The following is a 24,478-nucleotide window of genomic DNA, read 5'->3' on the forward strand; positions in this document are numbered from 1 at the left end:
TGCACGTCTATGGAGCCGCAGCCGGGTCGCCCGTATCCGCAGTCGGGCAGCTCGGCGGCAGATCGTTAAATGTGTAGGGCCCTTAAGGCAACCTTATGTTCTCATCTACTGTATATATATATATATATATATATATATAAATGCAAAAGTCCTCACTCACTGACTGACTGACTCATCACTGATTCTTTTACTACCCGATATGTTAGGAAGATGAAATGTAATATAGGTATTCTTCAGGTGGGAAATAGGAAAACTACGTAATAAGAATTTTAACTAACCTTTCCTAAGGGGATGAGCAGGGGGTTGACATAATTACATCATTACCGGTGCGTGGCTTGCGTTACGTGAACGCCAAGAACCATGGATTAATATTTACTTCTCAAATTTACATCTCTAAAGATTTACCAAATTTTTAACACTAATTTATATTACAACCGTGAAAATCTGAAACTCCTGTGCGAAGAACAGGTAGAACAGCTAGTCAACAATAAAACCATCAACCAAATATGTGTATTTTGCAGATTATTATGTATGTAATGTGTACAATATATTGTTTACTGCTCTATAGTAAGTATTTATAAATAGATTTAATTGCATGGACCATGTATACCTTAGCTTGACAATAATATACTGTGCACATACTGTACATAATAAAATGTGTTAATTTGTATGGAAAACTCATGAATATGAATGTGTATAGACCCAAAAAATGATAACTTTGCCAATTAAAAATTGGTTCTAGGGCTGCACAATTGCCCATTATTCTACATAGGAACAGGCAAATTGTGCCTCTTATGTTTCGATCTCTTGAGCTGCCCACTGAAAAAAAAACAAATCTAGCCAATTACAAATTTATCCATTTACTCATCAGACCAGATTGGCCACCGATGACGATCTAATCGTTATGCCAACAATGCCTGGCTAGCAAAAAGGTTTTTTAAACAGTGCCATTACCAACTTATTTAGAAGCTAAGTGGGACTATTTCATAATATATATGGCTGTTTTCTTCCATGTTTCATGTGTTTTTACAGTTATTGTTTTTCTTAAGTAACATTAGTTCCCACCAACTTACAGCTCTCCAATTGCATGATACAAGTTTGAACATCCATCGGAAAATTTTTCAGATCCATGGGACAAGCCAAAGTCAGGGTCAACCTACAAGAAAACCATTCACTGATTTTATCTGCTTGTTTTGCTTTACAAGAATATTAATGATTACATGCTGTGTTGGACTGGGGTATGAAGTGCCCACCGCAGGAATGCAGTTGTAGGGGCCCATGTTTAGGGGTATGGCCAATGACCATAGAGGCTTGGCTAACCATTAAAGAGTACATGGTCTGGACCTCTTGATTAATATATATAGTAAATACTGCTAGTCCATGCATGATAATGTACCAGATTAACGACAACAAGGCACTGTAAAAATACACCATAGTCTGGTGCAGTATAATGTGACATATGTATAATATAATTCAAGTGCACAGTCTGGAACCAGATCCATAGAGGAGGGGATGAGCCTTCAGGCAGAGGGGCCTATCAGGGATTCCTCTGTAACTCTGTGGGTCAGTCTGTCCCTGGTCCTGTGCAGTATAAGGTAGCATATGTATAATGTGTATATCAAGTGCATAGTCTGCAACCTGATCCTTAGAGGAGAAGGTGGGCACCCAGGCTAGTGGGGCCCACCGGGGAGTTCCACTGTGGCCCTGCGGGCCAGTCCAACACTGATTACCTGTAGGGAGATTACTGCTATAATGTCCCCATGAGCACTTGTCACTTGTGCTTAAATGGTTTGTCAGTCAGTGTGTAAGTCCCACCCACTTTCACAGAGATATGAATTTGCACAGGCTCCAGGAAATATGGACATTTCTGCTTTCTCAGTAGTATTTCAACTTACCGAATGCTATAAAGGACATTGCCATTTTTAAAGATTCTGAGCAGTTTATTGTCTGTGGTGATTTCATGGAAATTTGCCCCTTTTTCATTGGCAAAGAAAAGATCAGGTTTCCAAATGGAGTCTAACATAGATGGGTCCAAATCCAGGGAGTCATCTGGGTATTCACTGTAAGCCAAGCGAGGGTCATTCCACTGCTGACGGAGGAAAATGTTCAGTCTATAATCCTAAAATAAAAGGATAGAAAGAAAACACATTTAATAAAGTACCCTGCAACATCACTATGAAGCTTTTGTCTAGACCAGAGGTTCTCAAATGCCTGCCTCAAGGCAACTCAACAGTCCATGTTTTAAATTTATCCTTGCTTGACCAGAGGTGACTTAATTAGCACCTCAGTCAATTTGATGTAACCATCTGTGCTGGGCCATGGCTATACCTAAAAACCTGGACCGTTGAGGTGCCTTGAGGACTGCATTTGAGAACCTCTGGTCTAGACCCATTAATTTAGTTATGGCACTGCAACCACTTCTTATCAATCATGGTCACATTTATTTCATTGTGCCTCGGTGATGTCACTGGTTGGTGAGTTAATAGGCTAAATTCTCATCAGCATTGGTTCAGCTCACAAAATATCTGTTTGCCAATATTTGCCTCAAAACACTCGGTACATTTAAAAAAACATAGCAATAATTGTGTTACGATTCTGACTAATTGTTGGGACTGGCTAAATGGGGAAACTTTGGTTATCTTAAAGCTGCAATATCACCTAAAGTGTTTTGTTCACCAATTTAAAATGGCTGCTAAATGGGGATGCTTGGGGCAAATGGTTGGGATCTGAGGGATATGGTTAGGGAAGGTGGTAGAGCTATGTTATTTTGTCGTTCCCTATGTGGTATTTCAGCTTTACAATGTATTGCAATTAAGGATTCCAAACCCAAAATATGGGTTGTGTACGGGATTCTGGTGGTCGAAATTCTGGCGGTCAAAATACCGACGACGGAATCACGACCTTCAGAATGCTGGAAGGGGGGCAGGTGGAACGAAGCCCCTGGTGGGCTCACTACGCTCGCCATGCTGCATGCTCGGTGGCTCGCTTTGCTCACCATAGGTTCTGTTCCCACGCCACGGGTGCCATGGACACCCAGGAGTGGGGATAGCTGTGGAGGCACTGCCGGCATTCTGGCGGTCGGGATTCTGGTGTCGGTATTTTGACTGTCGGGATTCCAACTACATCCCCAAAATAATATTGTCATTCTGGGTTTTTGGGATTACTTGGCTAAAATCTCAAAATCCCAGGCTTAATCTCAGGATTGCCATCATTCTTCTCCATTGTCTATCTACTATCCATCTCCCTCTTCCTGGCCTTTCTGCCATCCATCTCATTACTCCTGTCCTCTTTACCATCCCCTCTGGTCCTACCTGCTATCCTTTCCCACCTCCGCTTTCCTTCTCCTCCTGATATCCTTCTCCTTCCACCCCCCCTGCTATCCTTCACTTACCTTATTCACATATTGGCACTCTGAAGAGGCATTTCTGGTCAACGGTACATTGTCCAGTTCTCTCCCAGATCCAGCTGCAGTTGAAGAGCTGGAGTCATGTTACAGACTGGGAGCGCACCGTGTAGTGACTGTAGTAGATCTCTGTAACACACACACCTTCTACAGATTAGCGCCTTAAGTCTCCTCCTTGGTGCCTCATCTCCTTGCCGGGGCCGACCTTTCAGCTGGCTCTGTCTTCTCACTCACTGAGCATCACTGTGATCTCAGCACCAGGAAGGAGAGGGTGCTAATCTGGAGAAGGTGTGTGTTACTGGATTAGGGCTGGACAATTGACCATCGATGGTTAGCAATCATTGATGTCCAAAGGTTGATGGTGAGTTTTCACCATGGATGATCAGCCACCAATGGTATAATATTGACGGCTGAGCACAATGATTAAACACAAATGTTTTTAGCACAAATTCAAAATTGCTCACGATCAATGGTTTCTGATTGATGGTTTAAAACCATTGACAATCAATGGCAGAGCCATTGTTGGCCACACCTATACTGGAGGTGATCGCTGTGAATACCCCCGTCCCAATTCATATTGCCCCTTAAACATTATGCCACACACAGTATTGCCCCTTTCACATTAATTTGCCATACAGTAAGGTGTTGAGACTGCAGCACCTTCCAGGCTGACAGGCAGCTGCAACAGCCAAGTTGGGTGTAGGAGACGGAGCAATCCTCCTATATCTGACCCATCTGTAGCAGCTGCCTGTAAGCCCGGAAGGTGCTGCAGGTGCAGCAGCCACTCTCACATCACTCACTGCCACCCGCTCCTCTTTCCTTCTTGCTTTAACTCCTCACCTCCTGTTGCCAGGCGCACCGCTAGCAACATACAATGCAGCAGGTGCCCATAAAATAGAAATCACAACTATGGTTGGATCCGCCCCCAGGGCTTTCTGCTCTCTGTGTGGCAGCACCAGGCACACCAACCTTGTTATGGCCCTGTCTTCCTCAGGCAAAGGTGATAACCCCAACAGTTGTGACCCTTTAATGTAACCAGTGAAGGGAAAATAAAGCTTCTAGTTTTGATTTAATGGTTGTAGAGACTAGAGGCAAAAATAGTGATGTAATGTTCTCATCCCAATGTGGTATTAAACATCTTAGTTTCCACGGGACCGTGCTTGTAATTCTTCCTATAACTCATTCATGTCAGAAAATTGTTGCTTACGGTTGAAACTGTATAGCATTAACCCGTCAACGTGACTCTACAAGGGCAGACTACAACAGATGCAGTGCCTGTGGGACAATGTGATTTATTTACTTAGGAAAATTCAAGGTCAATACATGGAATTCCCAATGAATATATTATTAGGATAATACTAGGGAATATAAGAGATATAAATAACACATAAAAATATTGCTTATTCCTACCCTATAGTACATTTTGAAAAGCACCGCAGAATTTAGGTGATACCTTCAAGAACGTTCAATAGTCATTACTTACAATTCAAGACCTATAAATCATCACAAAAAGGATAAGTAGACAAGACAGGAGTGCTTGCAAGAGAAGCGCTGTGGGATTTACAGCCACCAGGTCCATCAGGTTCCTATGGTGGCGTGCAGTAGAGGCTTATGTGCAATGGCTAGCTTATGCAAGAAAGCATATAGAAATGTCCATCCATTTCCATAATATCCTATTATTCTAAATTACATTTATTTATAAAGCATGCTACCAACTTTATCAATATCCCCTCCAGAAGTTACCAGGAGAAGACAGTTCAGGTGGGCGGGATGGGGATGGAGCACTGTGAATCACATAATCACAGCTCCTCCCCCTGCGACATTTTTTCAGGATTCCTGGCTTTGTATAGCTGGTGATGGGACCTCGATGATACCATCTGTAGTTTCATCACTACCCTTTCTTATGCGACTGGGGGTGAACCGATGGTGCGGGAGAATGGGCATATATGTCATAAAGTAAGAAAGAAATACATTGAGAGACAGCTATTGCTTTCATGTATGTCCTGGATACATCGCACATACCTCCCAACCATCCTGATTTTGGCAGAACATTTCCGCTTTTTAGACACTGTCCCATTGTCCAATCATGGCCCCCTTCTCACCCTCTACTTTGGTTAGCAGAGCATGCATGGAATGGATGCCATGCCATTGTCGTCCATTCAGAGGAGAGAGTGACAAGGTTATTAACTTGCAGTTACCGCATTTCCCTCAAGGCCACGCAGTCTTGTTGCAAGGCCACACCTTCTTTTCTGGGCACACACCTTCCAAGCAACCAAAAGTTCCCATCTACCCTATACAAAAGTTGGGTGGTATGCATCAAATTCAATTGAGACCTAATATCGACAACAGTCATTACTGTTTGCAGAGTGTATTGGATTGCCTGGTGCAGTGACGTCAGTCCACACACTTAATGACTTAAACAGTAATGCAGGTTTATTCAGTGAACACAGGTGACTCAGATGTGATACTGATATAGGCAATTAGGGGCCCTTATATCATACAAGGTAACAGCAGTTGTAGCGGTACTTATCAGGAGTTGTCTCCGGTGGTGAGGGACGGACTACTGCACAGCCATGCAGTCTGACTCCCGCTGTAGAGAAGATGCGGTGCCTGGCTCAGCGTCAGCTCTGGAGCCGCGATACATGCAATGGAACGCTGTGAGTCTCTGTAGCTGAGATCCACTCCCGGTCTCAGCTCTGCACGCTTGCACACACCAGGACTCTGTCTCTCTATCTCACTCACTCAAAGATGGAGGAGCAGGGGATTACATGACATAGCTCCGCCTCCGAGTGACTCTTGGCACTAGGGGATTAACAGTCTATGGGATTAACGCCCATAGACTGCTATGTAGAAGGAGACAGGCACAGAACACACCATGGGGGTCATCCCGAGTTGATCGCTCGCTAGCAGTTTTTAGCAGCCGTGAAAACGCTATGCTGCCGCCCACTGGGAGTGTATTTTAGCTTAGCAGAAGTGCGAATGATTGCGATCACTTCAGACTATTCAGTTCCGGATTTGACGTCACACACCCGCCCAGCGTTCGCCCATCCATGCCTGCGTTTTCCCTGGCATGCCTGCGTTTTTCCAAACACTCCCTGAAAACGGTCAGTTGCCATCCAGAAACGCCCACTTCATGTCAATCACTCTGTGGCAACCAGTGCGACTGAAATGCATCGCTAGACCCAGTGCGAAACTGCATTGTTCGTTGTGCCCGTACGTCACGCGTGCGCATTGCGCCGCATATGCATGCGCAGAATTGCAGTTTTTTTAGCCTGATCGCTGCGAACAAATGCAGCTAGCGATTAACTCGGAATGACCCCCCATATCCTATCAATTACACCTCTTATGACTGATATGATCCGTCCCCTCCCCAGAACCCTGGGGGCTGCTAACGTGTAGCCATTTTCACCAGGGCTGCACATAGGTTTGACTCACAGCCCCAGCTTTCATGTCACATGTGTGTGATGCGACGGAGGCCCAATCAGAGGCAATAACAGGTCTGCCTGTTCACACAGTCCGTTATGCAGCCATTTTAAATAGTCAAAATACAATATTTGACCACTTAGGTGGTAGTGCAGCTTAACGCATTAGAAACATGATCACAGAGCACAAAAAGACAGAAGTTTTGAGACTTCTCTGGCAGCAGGCCGATGTAATGTGGATTTTTCTATGTGAAAAGCTATGTTTCTAATTCCTTTAGTCACCTTCCTTCAACGCTGAATGAAAATGCTGACACATCAGTCTATTATTGACACACAAGTGCATTGGGTTAATTTGATTATCCTATCTTCCATTCTCATTAGGATTTGGTTCAATACTCTGTAAATAGAGGTGCGATCCATTAATGCAGAAGAGGCTACCGTTAATCTAATTAACTAACCTAAAACCTTTTACTTCAGTGTTACTTTCAGTACATGTGATCTAAGAGTGTTTATTTGTGAGCATACATTACAGACAGTGTTTAAAGGAAAAGCAGAAGGATTTAGAGTACTTGGGATATGCAACCTTAGCAGAATTCCGCCTCCTAGCAGACTTATGGGGGTAATTCAGAGTTGATCGCAGCAGCAAATTTGTTAGCAGTTGGGCAAAACCATGGGGGTCATTCCGAGTTGTTCGCTCGCTAGCAGATTTTAGCAGCATTGCACACGCTAGGCCGCCGCTCTCTGGGAGTGTATCTTAGCATAGCAGAATTGCGAGCGAGAATTAGCAGAATTGCGAATAGAAATTTCTTAGCAGTTTCTGAGTAGCTCGAGACTTACTCCTACACTGCGATCAGCTCAGCCCGTTTCGTTCCTGGTTTGACGTCACAAACACGCCCTGCGTTCGGCCAGCCACTCCCCCGTTTCTCCAGACACTCCCGCGTTTTATCCTGGCACGCCTGCGTTTTTCCGCACACTCCCTGATAACGGTCAGTTTCCGCCCAGAAACACCCACTTCCTGTCAATCACACTCCGATCACTTCAACGATGAAAATTCTTAGTTCGGACGTGAGTAAATCTACTAAGTTTTGATCAAAAATACTTAGCGCATGCGCACTGCGTACCATGCGCATGCGCATTTTCGCCTTTATCGCTCCGTTGCGAAAATCGGCAACAAGCGAACAACTCGGAATGACCACCTATGTGCACTGCAGGTGTGGGAGATATAACATTTGCAGAAAGAGTTAGATTTGGGTGGGTTATTTTGTTTCTGTGCAGGGTAAATACTGGCTGCTTTATTTTTACACTGCAATTTAGATTTCAGTTAGAACACACCCCACCCAAATCTAACTCTCTCTGCACATGTTATATCTGCGCCCCCCCCTGCAGTGCACATGGGCCCTCATTCCGAGTTGTTCGCTCGCTAGCTGCTTTTAGCAGCATTGCACACGCTAAGCCGCCGCCCTCTGGGAGTGTATCTTAGCTTAGCGGAATTGCGAACAAAAGATTAGCAGAATTGCAAATATAAATTTCTTAGCAGTTTCTGAGTAGCTCCAGATTTACTCAGCCATTGCGATCAGTTCAGTCAGTTTCGTTCCTGGTTTGACGTCACAAACACACCCAGCGTTCGCACAGACACTCCCCCGTTTCTTCAGACACTCCCGCGTTTTTCCCAGAAACGCCAGCGTTTTTTCGCACACGCCCAGAAAACGGCCAGTTTCCGCCCAGAAACACCCACTTCCTGTCAATCACACTACGATCACCAGAACGATGAAAAATCCTCGTTATGCCGTGAGTAAAATACATAACTTTTGTGTAAAATAACTAAGCGCATGCGCTCTGAGAACCTTGCGCATGCGCAGTAAGCGACTAATCGCAATATAGCGAAAATCGGCAACGAGCGAACAACTCGGAATGACCCCCATGGTTTTGCCCAACTGCTAACAAATTTGCTGCTGCGATCAACTCTGAGTATGTCGTGTTTGCTCCTCTTTATATTCTACAGATCCGTTGTGTTGGTCCAGTTGACTGAGTTTATCTGTTATTGTAATCGAAAGTAATAAAAATTAACAAATCTGCATAGAATAAAGAGATTTGCACGGACCACCGTGTTTTGGTTCTAATTCATCATCGTGTTTTGGCAAAACCACCCTCAAATGTTTTGGTTCTGATTCGGTTTTTAGCTTGGTTAAAAGTCTATAAAAACTTTGACAATCATTGATAAAAACATCGACAAAAATCCAAGAAAACAGCAAAAATCGTGTCATTTTTGCAATCCAAAACCCAAAATTTGGATTTAAAATCCGAATTCCAAACAGCAGGGTGCTCCTAAATAGGACTTGATTCAGATCAGATCTCCTGGGTAGATCCGGACTGAGTTCTGGTTCGACTTGGATCCATAAAAGTCCTGTGGATTTGGATTTCAGGGCAACCGAACAGCACATCTCTAATTTTGTAATAGTCCATTACCACTGAAGAGTTAAATTCAAATGAATGCAACTCCATTAAAAGCCATATGCTCTACTTCACATTTTATTTCCTTGAAAAGTATTAACTTCTGCCCGTTGTCTGGAGATATATCTATATGGGCAAGCACAAGTTGTTATCCACTGGGGTATATTTACTAAGGTCCCGATTTTGACCGAGATGCCGTTTTTTCATCAAAGTGTCATCTCGGTAATTTACTAAGCAAAAATCACGGCAGTGATGAGGGCATTCGTAATATTTTGGAAGTCCTAGGAAAAAATCACGAATCAATACACCATCGGTCAAATACGCCTGCAATTTGCTAGAAATCGGGAATTTACTAAAAAGTGAAAAACACAAACACTGCCGACAATAGCCAAACACTGCCGTGCTAAAATACAAATCGTGAAAAAGTGCTAAAAAAAAACAGACCTGCTTTTTTATCCCGTGTTTGTATAGGCATGCACGGATCCATGAGATCCGTGCATGTTTTTCAGTGGGAAGGGGGGGGGGGGAAATGTTATAAATTTTCTGGAAAAAAATTGCGTGGGGTCCCCCCTCCTAAGGCAAACCAGCCTCGGGCTCTTTGAGCCGATCCTGGTTGCAGAAATATGGGGAAAAAATGGACAGGGGTTCCCCCATATTTAAGCAACCAGCATCGGGCTCTGCGCCTGGTCCTGGTTCCAAAAATACGGGGGACAAAAAGAGTAGGGGTCCCCCGTATTTTTGAAACCAGCACCGGGCTCCACTAGCTGGACAGATAATGCCACAGCCGGGGGTCACTTTTATACAGTGCCTTGCGGCCGTGGCATCAAATATCCAACTAGTCACCCCTGGCCGGGGTACCCTGGGGGAGTGGGGACCCCTTCAATCAAGGGGTCCCCCCCCCCAGCCACCCAAGGGCCAGGGGTGAAGCCCGAGGCTGTCCCCCCCCATCCAATAGGCTGCGGATGGGGGGCTGATAGCCTTTGTGATAAGTGTTTGATATTGTTTTTAGTAGCAGTACTACAAGGCCCAGCAAGCCTCCCCCGCAAGCTGGTACTTGGAGAACTACAAGTACCAGCATGCGGCGGAAAAATGGGCCCGCTGGTACCTGTAGTACTACTACTAAAAAAATACCCCAAAAAAGACATTACACACACACACCTTGAAAGTATAACTTTAATACATCCATCCACACCTCCATATACACATACTTACCTTATGTTCCCACGAAGGTCGGTCCTCTTCTCCAGTAGAATCCATGGTGTACCTGTAGAAAAAATTATACTCGCATAATCCAGTGTTTTCGGCTCCTCTGTAAATCCTTTTGTAATCCACGTACTTGAAAAAATAAAAAAACGGATACCCGACCACGAACTGAAAGGGGATCCATGTTTTCACATGGGCCCCCTTTCCCGAATGCCAGAAACCCACTCTGACTGATGTCTAAGTGGGTTTCTTCAGCCAATCAGGGAGCGCCACGTTGTAGCACCCTCCTGATCGGCTGTGTGCTCCTGTACTGTATGACAGGCGGCACACGGCAGTGTTACAATGTAGCGCCTATGCGCTCCATTGTAACCAATGGTGGGAACTTTGAGGTCAGCGGTTGACCGAAAGTGACCTCACCACTGACCTGAAAGTTCCCACCATTGGTTACAATGGAGCGCATAGGCGCTACATTGTAACACTGCCGTGTGCCGCCTGTCATACAGTACAGGAGCACACAGCCGATCAGGAGGGTGCTACAACGTGGCGCTCCCTGATTGGCTGAAGAAACCCACTTAGACATCAGTCAGAGTGGGTTTCTGGCATTCGGGGAAAGGGGGCCCATGTGAAAACATGGGTCCCCTTTCAGTTCGTGGTCGGGTATCCGTTTTTTTATTTTTTCAAGTACGTGGATTACAAAAGGATTTACTGAGGAGCCGAAAACACTGGATTATGTGAGTATAATTTTTTCTACAGGTACACCATGGATTCTACTGGAGAAGAGGACCGACCTGCGTGGGAACATAAGGTAAGTATGTGTATATGGAGGTGTGGATGGATGTATTAAAGTTATACTTTCAAGGTGTGTGTGTGTTGTCTTTATTGGGGTACTTTTTTAGTAGTAGTACTACAGGTACCAGCGGGCCCGTTTTTCCGCCGCATGCTGGTACTTGTGGTTCTCCAAGTACCAGCTTGCGGGGGAGGCTTGCTGGGCCTTGTAGTACTGCTACTAAAAACAATATCAATCACTTTTCACAAAGGCTATCAGCCCCCCATCCGCAGCCTATTGGATGGGGGGGGACAGCCTCGGGCTTCACCCCTGGCCCTTTGGTGGCTGGGGGGGGGACCCCTTGATTGAAGGGGTCCCCACTCCCCCAGGGTACCCCGGCCAGGGGTGACTAGTTGGATATTTGATGCCACGGCCACAAGGCACTGTATAAAAGTGACCCCCGGCTGTGGCATTATCTGTCCAGCTAGTGGAGCCCGGTGCTGGTTTCAAAAATACGGGGGACCCCTACTCTTTTTGTCCCCCGTATTTTTGGAACCAGGACCAGGCGCAGAGCCCGATGCTGGTTGCTTAAATATGGGGGAACCCCTGTCCATTTTTTCCCCATATTTCTGCAACCAGGATCGGCTCAAAGAGCCAGAGGCTGGTTTGCCTTAGGAGGGGGGACCCCACGCAATTTTTTTTTAACATTTAAACTTTATTTTTTTGTTTAACAAAGTGCACAATGAAGCCCAGCACGGATCTCTCAGATCCGGCCGAGATTCATTGTATTAAAGTCGGCTGTGTTTTACAAGTCACTCACGTAAAACACTGCCTAAAAAAAACGAATGACATCAACATCGGAAAACCCGAAAATGCAGAATACGGCAGCTTAGTAAATTAGTCGTAATCAATTCAAAAAGTTGCATATTTACACTTTCGATGTCATTCGTGATTGAACTTTGACCTCAAACGGGAAAACACGAATCTTAGTAAATTTACCCCATTGAGTCTAATGTTTGGTAACATGACCTGTTTTCTCTGACAGGTGCCTGCTGCCTAATAAATAGATGTTTTTAAAGATGCTTATTGTCCGTTATAGGATTAATGCGCTGTTACATTGGGTCTTGTACTTCTACTGCCCAACTTGTCTGAATCGTCAGCTTTGAGACCATTCACAGGGGACTATCAGGTGATGCGAGGAAGAATCTGCGGTAAATGTACCCTCTGGGATTTAGGGCCCGATTCAGACCTGATCGCTGCTGTGCGTTTTCGCACAGCGGGCGATTATCGAGCTACTGCATATGCACCGCAATACAAATGCGTGTCGCCAAACAGCAACAAGATGGTGCGAAAATTTTGATCTCTCGGGTGTTCGCAAGGTGATTGACAGGAAGAGGACGTTTGGGGGTGGTAACTGGCCATTTTCTGGGAGTGTCAGGAAAACGCAGGCGTTCCAAAGCGTTTTCAGGGCGGGTGTGTGACGTTAGCTTCAGACCCGATCAACCTGATTTCTTCTCACTGGAGGAGTAAGTATTGAACTATGCACAGACTGCACAGAATGAGAAAAACATTAGATGGTGAGTGTGATGCGAACAGTTTTGCAGCTGTCCGCTGACTGAGGAGAATTTTTGCACAGCGTACACATGCAATCGCACACTTGCATGGGGTGAATTTTTACTCCCCCTGCATGGCGACTATCTGATCGCAGGACAGTGTAATTTGCAGCACAGCGATCAGGTCTGAATTAGGCCCTTAATACGCAGGGAAACCCATAGATTGCAGCACTTTGGGGGTAATTCAGACTTGATCATAGTTGTGCTAAATTTAGCACGTCTACGATCACTTTCACAGACATGCGAGGGGGATACCCAGCACAGGGCTTGTCCGTCCCACATGTCTGGTTCTCCCCACCCCCCGCACAGGTACAAAAGCATTGCACGGTGGACGGGCATGGTCCGGGCACGCCTGCATTGCCCGGACAGCGCCCCCAAAATGGCGGCCCAACTACTCCAGCCCGCCCCCTCCTGCCCAGCGAATGCCTCTGCCTGTCAATCAGGCAGAAGCGATCGCTGGGCTGAGATGCCGATTGCATCTCTGGCATGTGCTGGTGCACTGCGGTGCATGCGCAGTTCAGACCTGATTGCCCGCTGTGCGAAAACGCACAGCAGCGATCAGGTCTGAATTAGCCCCTTTATGCGGAATCTATGAGTTAGCACACATTACACTTGTGTTTACCGTACGGGGAAAACGCTGAATAATTGGATAGCTGCAATCATTAAACTCATAGAGGGTAATTGAAAATACTCCATAGGCATTCAACATTTGCCAGGTTTGAGCAATTTGTCTTTAAAGTCTTATAGGCCCTACACACTGGCCGATTTTCTGAAAGATATGAACGATCTCGTTCATAAATGAACGAGAACTCGTTCATATCTTTCAGTGTGGAGACTCCAGCGATGAACGATGCGCGGCCCCGCGCTCGTTCATCGCTGGTCTCCCGTCGGCTGTGCATGCAGGCCAATATGGACGATCTCGTCCATATTTGCCTGCACTTCAATGCAGCCGTGTGACGGGGGGAGTGAAGAAACTTCACTCCCCCCGTCACTGCCCCCCCGCCGCCGGGTCGCTCGGCGGCCATTTCGGCCGTCGGGCACCTCGGCAAATGAGTAGGGCCCTTTAGAAGTGTCATACCTAGGTTACATTACTGAGGACAGTCTTCATCTGGATCCAGTTAAAGCTCAGGCAATTCTAGATTGGACTGTGACCCTAAAATCTCTCAAAAGGTTTCTCTTATGTCCTAGAGCAGGGGTTCTCAAACTCGGTCCTCAGGACCCCACACAGTGCATGTTTTCCAGGTGTCACAGAATCGCAAGTGAAATAATTAGCTCCACCTGTGGACCTTTTACAATGTGTCAGTGAGTAATTAATACACCTGTGCACCTGCTGGGTTACCTGCAACACATGCGTGGGGTCCTGAGGACCGAGTTTGAGAACCTGTGGTCTAGAGTGCTGGTTCTCAAACCCTGCCCTCGGGACCCCACACAGTTCATGTTTTCCAGGTCACCTGTGGATTTTTAAAATGTGACAAATGGTGATACACAGTGCACCTGCCAGGTAACCTGGAAAACGTGACCTGTGTGGGGTCCTGAGGACCGAGTTTGAGAACCACTGTCCTAGAGGATGCTGGGGACTCCAAAAGGACCATGGGGTATAGACGGGATCCGCAGGAGCTTGGGCACACTAAAAAGACTTTGACTGGGAGTGAACTGGCTCCTCCCTCTATGCCCCTCCTCCAGACCTCAGTTAGACTTTGTGCCCAGGAGTGACTGGACGCACACTAGGGGAGCTCTACAGAGTTTCTCTAGAAAGACTTTTGTTAGGTTTTTTATTTTCAGGAAGACCTGCTGGCTACAGGCTCCCTGCATCGTGGGAGTGAGGGGAGAGAAGTCAGACCTACTTCTGCTTAGTTCAAGGGCTCTGCTTCTTAGGCTACTGGACACCATTAACTCCAGAGGGTTCGATCACTTGGTTCGCCTAGCTGCTTGTTCCCGGAGCCGCGCCGTCACCCCCGCCAGTTTGCAGATTTAAATTATAGCGGGCTACAGCGCGCCGGGAAGGGGGCGAGGCTTAGCCGCACATTGCTCACCAGCGCCATTTTCTTGTATCTCTTCAGTGCTGCAGAGACGCTGGCCCGGACCTCCACGCTCCCGTAAGTACACGGGGAGGAAAAATGGGGGGGGGGGGGGTCGGGGTGGCACATAAATTTGGTGCTTTTTCATTTTATGTTAACAGCGCTGATCATATTACTGGCTTGTGTTAGTGTATGGGCGCTGGGGTGTGAGCTGGCATACTCTCTCTGTGTTTCTCCCTAAGGGCTTCTCTGTGGGTCTGTCCCCGGGCTTGTGGACTGTGTGAGTGTGGGTGTGTCGGCACGAGGTGTCGACATGTCTGAGCCTGGGTGTTCCTCCCCGGAGGAAGTTATGGGGGCTGCAGAAAAGGATTTAAGTATGTGTCTGTCGGCACAGCCGACTGCTGATTGGATGACTATGCTGAGTACACTGAATGCGAATGTGGCTTTATTGTCAAAGAGACTGGATAAATTTGATTCTCAGACACAAACATGGAGACAGTCGGTGGAGGACGCCTTGTCTCAGGTACAAACAGGTACAAACAGTCTCAGGGTCACAGAAGCGTGCTTTTAACCAGATGGCAGATACAGGTACCGACACGGACTCTGACTCCGATGATTTGAATGAGGCTTCTTTGCATCCACGGGTTGTCAAGAGTATTCAGTACATGATTATAGCCATTAAAGATGTTTTACATATATCTGAGGAACCTGCCGTTCCTGACACAAGAGTTTGTTTATTTAAGGGGAAAAGACCTGAGGTAAAGTTTCCCCCCTCTCATGAAATGAATGCGCTTTGTGAAAAGGCTTGGGAGTCGCCTGAAAAAAGGTGGCAGATTCCCAAGCGAATTTTGATGGCATATCCTTTTCCCTCTGACGATAGGGAAAAATGGGAGTCGTCTCCAAATGTGGACAAGGCTCTATCCCGATTGTCCAAGAAGGTGGCGCTTCCGTCTCCTGACACGGCTGCCCTCAAGGATCCGGCGGATCGCAAGCTGGAGACGACTTTGAAGTCCATTTTCGTCAATACTGGTGCATTGCTCAGACCTGCTGTGGCGTCGGTATGGGTGAGTAGTGCTATTGCAAAGTGGGCTGAAAATTTGGCTTCTGATATGGATGCTCTTGATAAAGATAATATTCTTTTGACTCTTGGTTATATCAAGGACGCTGCAGATTACCTAAAGGATGCGGCGAGGGATGTTGGCCTCTTTGGATCAAGAGCCAATGCCATGGCGATTTCGGCCAGGAGGGCGCTGTGGATTCACCAATGGAATGCTGATGCCGACTCCAAGAAGAATATGGAAGCTCTCCCTTTTAAAGGTAGTGTCTTGTTCGGTGAAGGCCTGGCTGACCTGGTGTCGACCGCTATGGCGGGTAAGTCATCTTTTCTTCCTTATGTTCCCGCACAACAGAAGAAGGCACCCCATCAGCAGATGCAGTCCTTTCGGCCTAATAAATACAAAAGAGGTAAGGGCTCGTCCTTCCTCGCTTCAAAGGGTAGAGGTAGGGGAAGGAAGTCGCCTGCAGTATCAGGCACCCAGGACCAAAAGTCCTCCCCTGCATCTACCAAGTCCACCGCATGATGCTGGGGCTCAGCTGGGGGAGTCCTTACCGGTGGGGGGCTGTCTCCGATTCTTCAGTCAGGTCTGGGTTCGTTCGGCTCTGGATCCTTGGGTCTTAGACATAGTGTCCCAAGGGTACAGACTGGAATTTCAGGAGATGCCCCCCAACCGGTTTTTCGTGTCGGCCTTGCCAACTTCTCTTCCCGAAAGAGAGGTGGTAAGGGATGCGATACAAAAGTTGTGTCAACAGAGGGTCGTAGTGCCGGTTCCCCCTTCAGATCGGGGGAAAGGGTTCTATGCGAGCCTCTCTGTGGTGCTGAAGCCAGACGGTTCGGTCAGACCGATTCTGAACCTAAAATCCCTCAATCCATACTTGAAAACTGTCAAGTTCAAGATGGAGTCTCTTCGAGCGGTGATCTCCAGCCTCGAAGGGGGGGATTTTATGGCGTCAGTCGACATAAAGGATGCTTACTTACACATCCCGATATTCCCTCCTCATCAGGCCTTCCTGAGGTTCGCGGTGCAGGATTGTCATTACAAATTTCAGGCGTTGCCGTTTGGGCTTTCCACGGCCCGAGGGTTTTCACCAAGGTAATGGCAGAGATGATGGTTCTCCTGCACAAGCAAGATGTCACAATTATCCCGTACTTGGACGATCTCCTGATAAAGGCGAGTTCCAAGGAGCAGTTGCTAAGAAATGTGGATCTCTCCCTGTCGGTTCTGCGACATCACGGTTGGATACTAAATTTGCCAAAGTCTCAGTTGATCCCGACCACTCGGCTGCCCTTCCTGTGCATGGTCCTGGACACTGATATACAGAGAGTGTTTCTTCCGGAGGTCAAAGCTCTGGAAATCCAGACCATGGTCAGGGAGCTCCTGAGGCCGACAAGTGTGTTGATTCATCAATGCACTCGAGTACTAGGGAAGATGGTTGCGGCTTACGAAGCCATTCCGTTTGGCAGGTTTCATGCCCGGGTGTTTCAGTGGGATCTGCTGAAAAAATGGTCCGGGTCTCACCTGCACATGCACCGGAAAATAACTCTATCTTCCAGAGCCAGGATTTCTCTCCTGTGGTGGCTGCAAGGCTCTCACCTTCTAGAGGGACGCCGATTCGGAATCCAGGACTGGGTCCTGCTGACAACAGATGCAAGTCTCCAAAGCTGGGGCTCAGTCACGCAAGGAAGAAATTTTCAGGGAAAGTGGTCACGCCAGGAATCTTGTCTCCACATAAATGTTCTCTAGTTGAGAGCCATTTACAATGGTCTGCTGCAAGCAAAGAACCTCCTTCAGGGTCTCCCTGTCCTAATCCAGTCGGACAACATAACAGCAGTGGCGTACGTAAACTGCCAAGGCGGAACAAGGAGCAGGGTGGCTATGGAGGAGGCCACAAGAATCCTACGCTGGGCAGAACAGCACGTGAGCGCTCTATCAGCAGTCTTCCTCCCGGGAGTGGACAACTGGAAAGCAGACTTCCTCAGCAGACACGATCTCCATCCGGGAGAGTGGGCTCTTCATCAAGAGATATTTGCAGAAGTGACAAAGCGTTGGGGAATTCCTCTGATAGACATGATGGCGTCTCGCCTCAACAAGAAGCTTCCGAGGTATTGTTCCAGGTCAAGGGACCCCCAGGCCAGTGCAGTGGACGCCCTGGTGACTCAGTGGGTGTTTCAGTCGGTGTATGTGTTCCCTCCGCTTCCTCTCATTTCGAAGGTGCTGAGGATCGTTCGACGAACAGGGGTTCAGGCGATACTCGTCGTTCCAGATTGGCCACGGAGGGCCTGGTATCCGGATCTTCAAGACTTACTAGTGGAAGATCCCTGGCTGCTTCCTCTATGAGAGGACCTGTTGTTGCAGGGGCCCTGCGTGTTTCCGGACTTACCGCAGCTGCATTTGACAGCGTGGAAGTTGAGCGCCAAATCTTCGCTCGGAAGGATATTCCCGGGGAGGTCATCCCCACTCTCCTTAAAGCTTGGAAGGAGGTTACGGCAAAACATTATCACCGTATTTGGAGGAAATATGTTTCATGGTGTGAGACCAAAGCAGCTCCTTCAGAAAGAATTGTCCGTCCTTCCCGAGGTTCAGACTTTTGTGAAGGGAGTGTTGCATATCCACCCTCCATTTGTGCCGCCGGTGGCGCCGTGGGATCTTGAAGTGGTCTTGCAGTTCCTTATGTCTCACTGGTTTGAACCTTTGCGTAAGGTTGAGTTAAAGTTTCTCACTTGGAAAGTGGTCATGCTTTTGGCTCTGGCGTCGGCCAGGCGAGTGTCAGAGTTGGCGGCCTTGTCTCACAAGAGCCCTTATTTGATTTTCCATTCGGATAGAGCGGAATTGAGGACTCGTCAACAATTTCTGCCGAAGGTGGTTTCTTCATTTCACATTAACCAACCTATTGTGTTGCCTGTGGCTACGGATGCTGTGGCGGTTCCAAAGTCTCTTGATGTTGTAAGAGCTTTGAAAATTTATGTCGCCAGAATGGCTCTTACCAGGAAAACAGAGGCTTTGTTTGTCCTGTATGCTTCCAACAAGATTGGAAATCCTGCTTCTAAACAAACTTTCTCTGACGTCCTAAGTGGATGCTGGGACTCCGTAAGGACCATGGGGAATAGCGGCTCCGCAGGAGACTGGGCACAACTATAAAGAAAGCTTTAGACTACTGGTGTGCACTGGCTCCTCCCACCATGACCCTCCTCCAGACTTCAGTTAGAATCTTGTGCCCGGCTGAGCTGGATGCACACTAGGGGCTCTTCTGAGCTCCTAGAAAGAAAGTATATTTTAGGTTTTTTATTTAACAGTGAGATCTGCTGGCAACAGACTCACTGCAGCGAGGGACTAAGGGGAGAAGAAGCGAACCTACCTAACAGGTGGTAGTTTGGGCTTCTTAGGCTACTGGACACCATTAGCTCCAGAGGGATCGACCGCAGGACCCGACCTTGATGTTCGTTCCCGGAGCCGCGCCGCCGTCCCCCTTACAGAGCCAGAAGCATGAAGAGGTCCGGAAAATCGGCGGCAGAAGACTTCGGTCTTCACCAAGGTAGCGCACAGCACTGCAGCTGTGCGCCATTGCTCCTCATGTACACCTCACACTCCGGTCACTGATGGGTGCAGGGCGCTGGGGGGGGGGGCGCCCTGAGGGCAATATTACACACCTTGGCTGGCAAATATACACCATATATAGTCCCAGAGGCTATATAGGTGTAAATTAATACCCCTGCCAGAGTTTCAAAAACGCGGGAGAAGTCCGCCGAAAAAGGGGCGGGGCTAACTCCCTCAGCACACTGGTGCCATTTTTCCCTCACAGCTCCGCTGGAAGGAATCTCCCTGGCTCTCCCCTGCAGTCTACAAGCTACAGAAGGGTAAAAAAGAGAGGGGGGGCACTAAATTTAGGCGCAGTATATATATATATATATATATATATATATATATATATATATAAATCCTGTATGGAGTGCACTCACCAGACTGCTATTAGAGCCAGCAGGGGTTTTATTGAAGCATCAAGTACAACATCACACACCGACGTTTCGGTCCTATCTGGACCTTCTTCAAGGTTTAACTGACACCCACATAACCTATCTATATATAGCCATCACCTTAATTGTACTCTAATAAAAACAGACATGGAACATAAATGACATGGACATACATATACATACACATTTTAATAATGTTACCTATTCAGATCCATTCATGTCCCCACACGAGACACGACCAAAGCATATCATCCATCCCGTGTATTCAAACACTGAGCAGTTACTTACTCGTTCCCGCATCACCCGCCAATCCCTCTGGACCGCACGCTGGCGGGAGCGGAAGCAGCTACAACTTGCTTGGAACGCATCCACATGATCTCGTCATGTGATGCCCACAAGCAACCAATACTTACAATACTAGACGTCACATGTGTTACGCGCGTCATCACGCGCGACATACGTCATCACGTACGGCACCCGCGTCACCACGCACTGTATAATACACACTTAGAACGCTGCCCGGCAACATAGTTACCTAGGAACCCTAATATGTGTCTGTGCACATCATTACTACACGTATAGTAGAAGTACTATAGTCATATAGGGTGGTCATTATATATCCCCATATGGCAAATATTGGACATGAAAGGATCCGATGGCACATAGATAAAAATGGTTAGAGAATAGAAAACATTGTGCATCATATTGAAACCATCACATTAACAATGTATAACACATATAGATATATAATATATAATAATAATAATATGGACAATGTGCAGACAAGGCTAATACAGACCGGAGCACATTCAAAATTATAAAGATAAAAAATCAAAAATCTTTATGACGGGACTTCAAATCTACCAACAGGCCAATCCTTTCGTATTATAAGAAGATATTGAAATGCACTGATTCATTTAGGCCCTTAGGGTAAACAGTCTCTAATTTATGTATCCAGTATGCCTCTCAGCGTAGAAGGATCTTGGCACGATCACCACCCCTCGAAAGTGGTGGTATTCTGTCTATAACCATGTAGCGTAACGCCGTCAATTGGTGTTGATGTTGTACAAAGTGACGTGCGACTGGCTTATCCGACCCACCAGTTTTCAGTGCCAATCTGATGTTTGACCGATATATATATATATATATATATATATAGCAGCTATAAGGGGATATAATTCAGTTAGTCCCTGTATTATATAGCGCTCTGGTGTGTGCTGGCATACTCTCTCTCTGTCTCCCCAAAGGGCTTTGTGGGGTCCTGTCCTCTGTCAGAGCATTCCCTGTGTGCATGCGGTGTGTCGGTACGGCTGTGTCAACATGTTTGATGAGGAGGCTTATGTGGAGGGCGGAGCAAATGCCTGTAAATGTGATGTCACCCCCTGCGGGGTCGACACCTGAGTGGATGGTTCTGTGGAAGGAATTACGCGACAGTGTCGACTCCTTGCATAAAAGGTTTGACGACATACCTACTATGGGACAGCCGGCTTCTCAGCCTGTGCCTGCCCAGGCGTCTCAAAAGCCATCAGGGGCTCTAAAACGCCAGCTACCTCAGATGGCAGACACAGATGTCGACACGGATACTGACTCCAGTGTCGACGACGATGAGACTAATGTAACTTCCAATAGGGCCACACGTTACATGATTGAGGCAATGAAAAATGTGTTGCACATTTCTGATGTTACCCCCGGTACCACAAAAAAGGGTATTATGTTTGGAGAGAAAAAACTACCAGTAGCTTTTCCTCCATCTGAGGAGTTAAATGACGTGTGTGAAGAAGCGTGGTCTTCTCCTGATAAAAAACTGGTAATTTCTAAGAGGTTACTAATGGCGTACCCTTTCCCGCCAGAGGATAGGTCACGCTGGGAATCATCCCCTAGGGTGGATAAAGCGCTCACACGCTTGTCAAAGAAGGTGGCACTACCATCTCCGGATACGGCCGCCCTGAAGGAATCTGCTGATAGAAAGCAGGAGGCTATCCTGAAGTCTATATATACACACACAGGTGTTATACTGAGGCCAGCTATTGCGTCAGCATGGATGTGCAGTGCTGCAGCTGCGTGGTCAGATTCCCTGTCGGAAAATATTGATACCCTAGACAGGGACACTATATTGCTAACCGTAGAGCATATTAAAGACGCACTTTTATACATGAGGGATGCACAGAGGGATATTTGCCGGCTGGCATCCAAAATTAGTGTAATGTCTATTTCTGCCAGGAGAGGGTTATGGACTTGGCAGTGGACAGGAGATGCAGATTCCAAAAGGCACATGGAAGTTCTGCCTTATAAGGGTGAGGAGTTGTTCGGGGATGGTCTCTCGGACCTCGTTTCCACAGCAACAGCTGGGAAGTCTACATTTTTACCCCATGTTCCCTCACAGCCAAAGAAAGCACCGTATTATCAGGTACAGTCCTTTCGGCCCAATAGGGGCAAGCGGGTTAAGGGCGCGTCCTTTCTGCCCAGAGGCAGAGCTAGGGGGAAAAAGCTGCAGCATACAGCCAGTTCCCAGGAGCAAAAGTCCTCCCCCGCTTCCTCTAAGTCCACAGCATGATGCTGGGGCTCCACAGGCGGAGCCAGGTACGGTGGGGGCCCGTCTCAAATATTTCAGCAATCAGTGGGCTCGCTCACGGGTCGATCCCTGGATCTTTCAAATAGTATCTCAGGGGTACAAGCTGGAATTCGAGACGTCTCCCCCCCGCCGTTTCCTCAAATCTGCCTTACCAACCACTCCCTCAGGCAGGGAGGCAGTGTTACAGGCAATTCACAAGCTGTATTCACAACAGGTGATAGTAAAGGTGCCCCTACTTCAACAAGGACGGGGTTACTATTCCACAATGTTTGTGGTACCGAAACCGGACGGTCCGGTGAGACCCATTTTAAATTTGAAATCCTTGAACACATATATAAAAAAAATTAAATTCAAGATGGAATCGCTCAGGGCGATTATTGCAAGCCTGGACGAGGGGGATTACATGGTATCACTGGACATCAAGGATGCTTACCTGCATGTCCCCATTTACCATCCTCACCAGGAGTACCTCAGATTTGTGGTACAGGATTGTCATTACCAATTCCAGACGTTGCCGTTCGTTCTATCCACGGCTCCGAGGGTCTTTACCAAGGTAATGGCCGAAATGATGATACTCCTTCGAAAGAAGGGAGTTTTAATTATCCCGTACTTGGACGATCTCCTGATAAAGGCGAGGTCCAGGGAGCAGTTGTTGGTCGGGGTAGCACTATCTCGGGAAGGTGCTACAACAGCACGGCTGGGTTCTAAATATTCCAAAGTCACAGCTGATCCCTACGACACGTCTACTGTTCCTGGGGATGGTTCTGGACACAGAACAGAAAAAAGTGTTTCTCCCGGAGGAGAAGGCCAAGGAGCTGTCATCTCTAGTCAGAGGCCTCCTAAAACCAAAACAGGTGTCGGTGCATCACTGCACGCGGATCCTGGGAAAGATGGTAGCTTCCTACGAAGCAATTCCATTCGGCAGGTTCCATGCAAGAACCTTTCAGTGGGACCTATTGGACAAGTGGTCCGGATCGCATCTTCAGATGCATCGGCTAATAACCCTGTCTCCAAGGACCAGGGTGTCTCTGCTGTGGTGGCTGCAGAGTGCTCATCTTCAAGAGGGCCGCAGATTCGGCATACAGGACTGGGTCCTGGTGACCACGGATGCCAGCCTTCGAGGCTGGGGGGCAGTCACACAGGGAAGAAACTTCCAAGGACTATGGTCAAGTCAGGAGACTTCCCTGCACATAAATATTCTGGAACTGAGGGCCATTTACAATGCCCTAAGTCAGGAAAAACCCCTGCTTCAAAACCAGCCGGTACTGATCCAGTCAGACAACATCACGGCGGTCGCCCATGTAAACCGACAGGGCGGCACGAGAAGCATGACGGCGATGGCAGAAGCCACAAGGATTCTCCGATGGGCGGAAAATCACGTGTTAGCACTGTCAGCAGTGTTCATTCCGGGAGTGGACAACTGGGAAGCAGACTTCCTCAGCAGGCACGACCTCAACCCGGGAGAGTGGGGACTTCATCCAGAAGTCTTCCAAATGATTGTAAACCGTTGGGAAAGGCCACAGGTGGACATGATGGCGTCCCGCCTAAACAAAAAGCTAGAAAGATATTGCGCCAGGTCGAGAGACCCTCAGGCGATAGCTGTGGACGTTCTAGTGACACCGTGGGTGTACCGGTCGGTTTATGTGTTCCCTCCTCTTCCTCTCATACCAAAGGTACTGAGGATAATAAGGGGAAGAGGAGTAAGAACTATACTCATTGTTCCGGATTGGCCAAGAAGAGCTTGGTACCCGGAACTTCAAGAAATGATCTCAGAGGACCCATGGCCTCTGCCGCTCAGACAGGACCTGCTACAGCAGGGGCCCTGTCTGTTCCAAGACTTACCACGGCTGCGTTTGACGGCATGGCGGTTGAACACCGGATCCTGAAGGAAAAGGGCATTCCGGAGGAAGTCATTCCTACGCTGATTAAAGCTATGAAAGAAGTTACCGCAAACCATTATCACCGCATTTGGCGAAAATATGTTGCGTGGTGTGAGGCCAG

The 24,478-nt window shown here is 47.5% G+C and overlaps 1 protein-coding gene and 1 long non-coding RNA gene across 3 annotated transcripts in view; one reads left to right on the plus strand and one right to left on the minus strand.

The window, feature by feature from the left end:
* The window catches only part of GLRA1 (glycine receptor alpha 1), a 358,207-nt gene that overhangs the window by 53,974 nt on the left and 279,755 nt on the right, over positions 1 to 24,478 (minus strand). Inside the window, exons 4-5 of the mRNA XM_063928342.1 lie at positions 1,896 to 2,119; positions 1,074 to 1,156 (exon numbers count right to left, since the gene is read on the minus strand). Of these exons, the coding sequence (XP_063784412.1) occupies positions 1,074 to 1,156; positions 1,896 to 2,119 (307 nt within the window). The remainder of the gene's footprint in view (positions 1 to 1,073; positions 1,157 to 1,895; positions 2,120 to 24,478) is intronic.
* LOC134933272 (uncharacterized) overlaps positions 1 to 24,478 on the plus strand; it is a 250,615-nt gene that overhangs the window by 3,213 nt on the left and 222,924 nt on the right. The gene's annotated exons all lie outside the window — the stretch shown is intronic.

The sequence above is a fragment of the Pseudophryne corroboree genome, chromosome 6 (assembly GCF_028390025.1).
Source record: "Pseudophryne corroboree isolate aPseCor3 chromosome 6, aPseCor3.hap2, whole genome shotgun sequence".
Taxonomy (NCBI): domain Eukaryota; kingdom Metazoa; phylum Chordata; class Amphibia; order Anura; family Myobatrachidae; genus Pseudophryne; species Pseudophryne corroboree.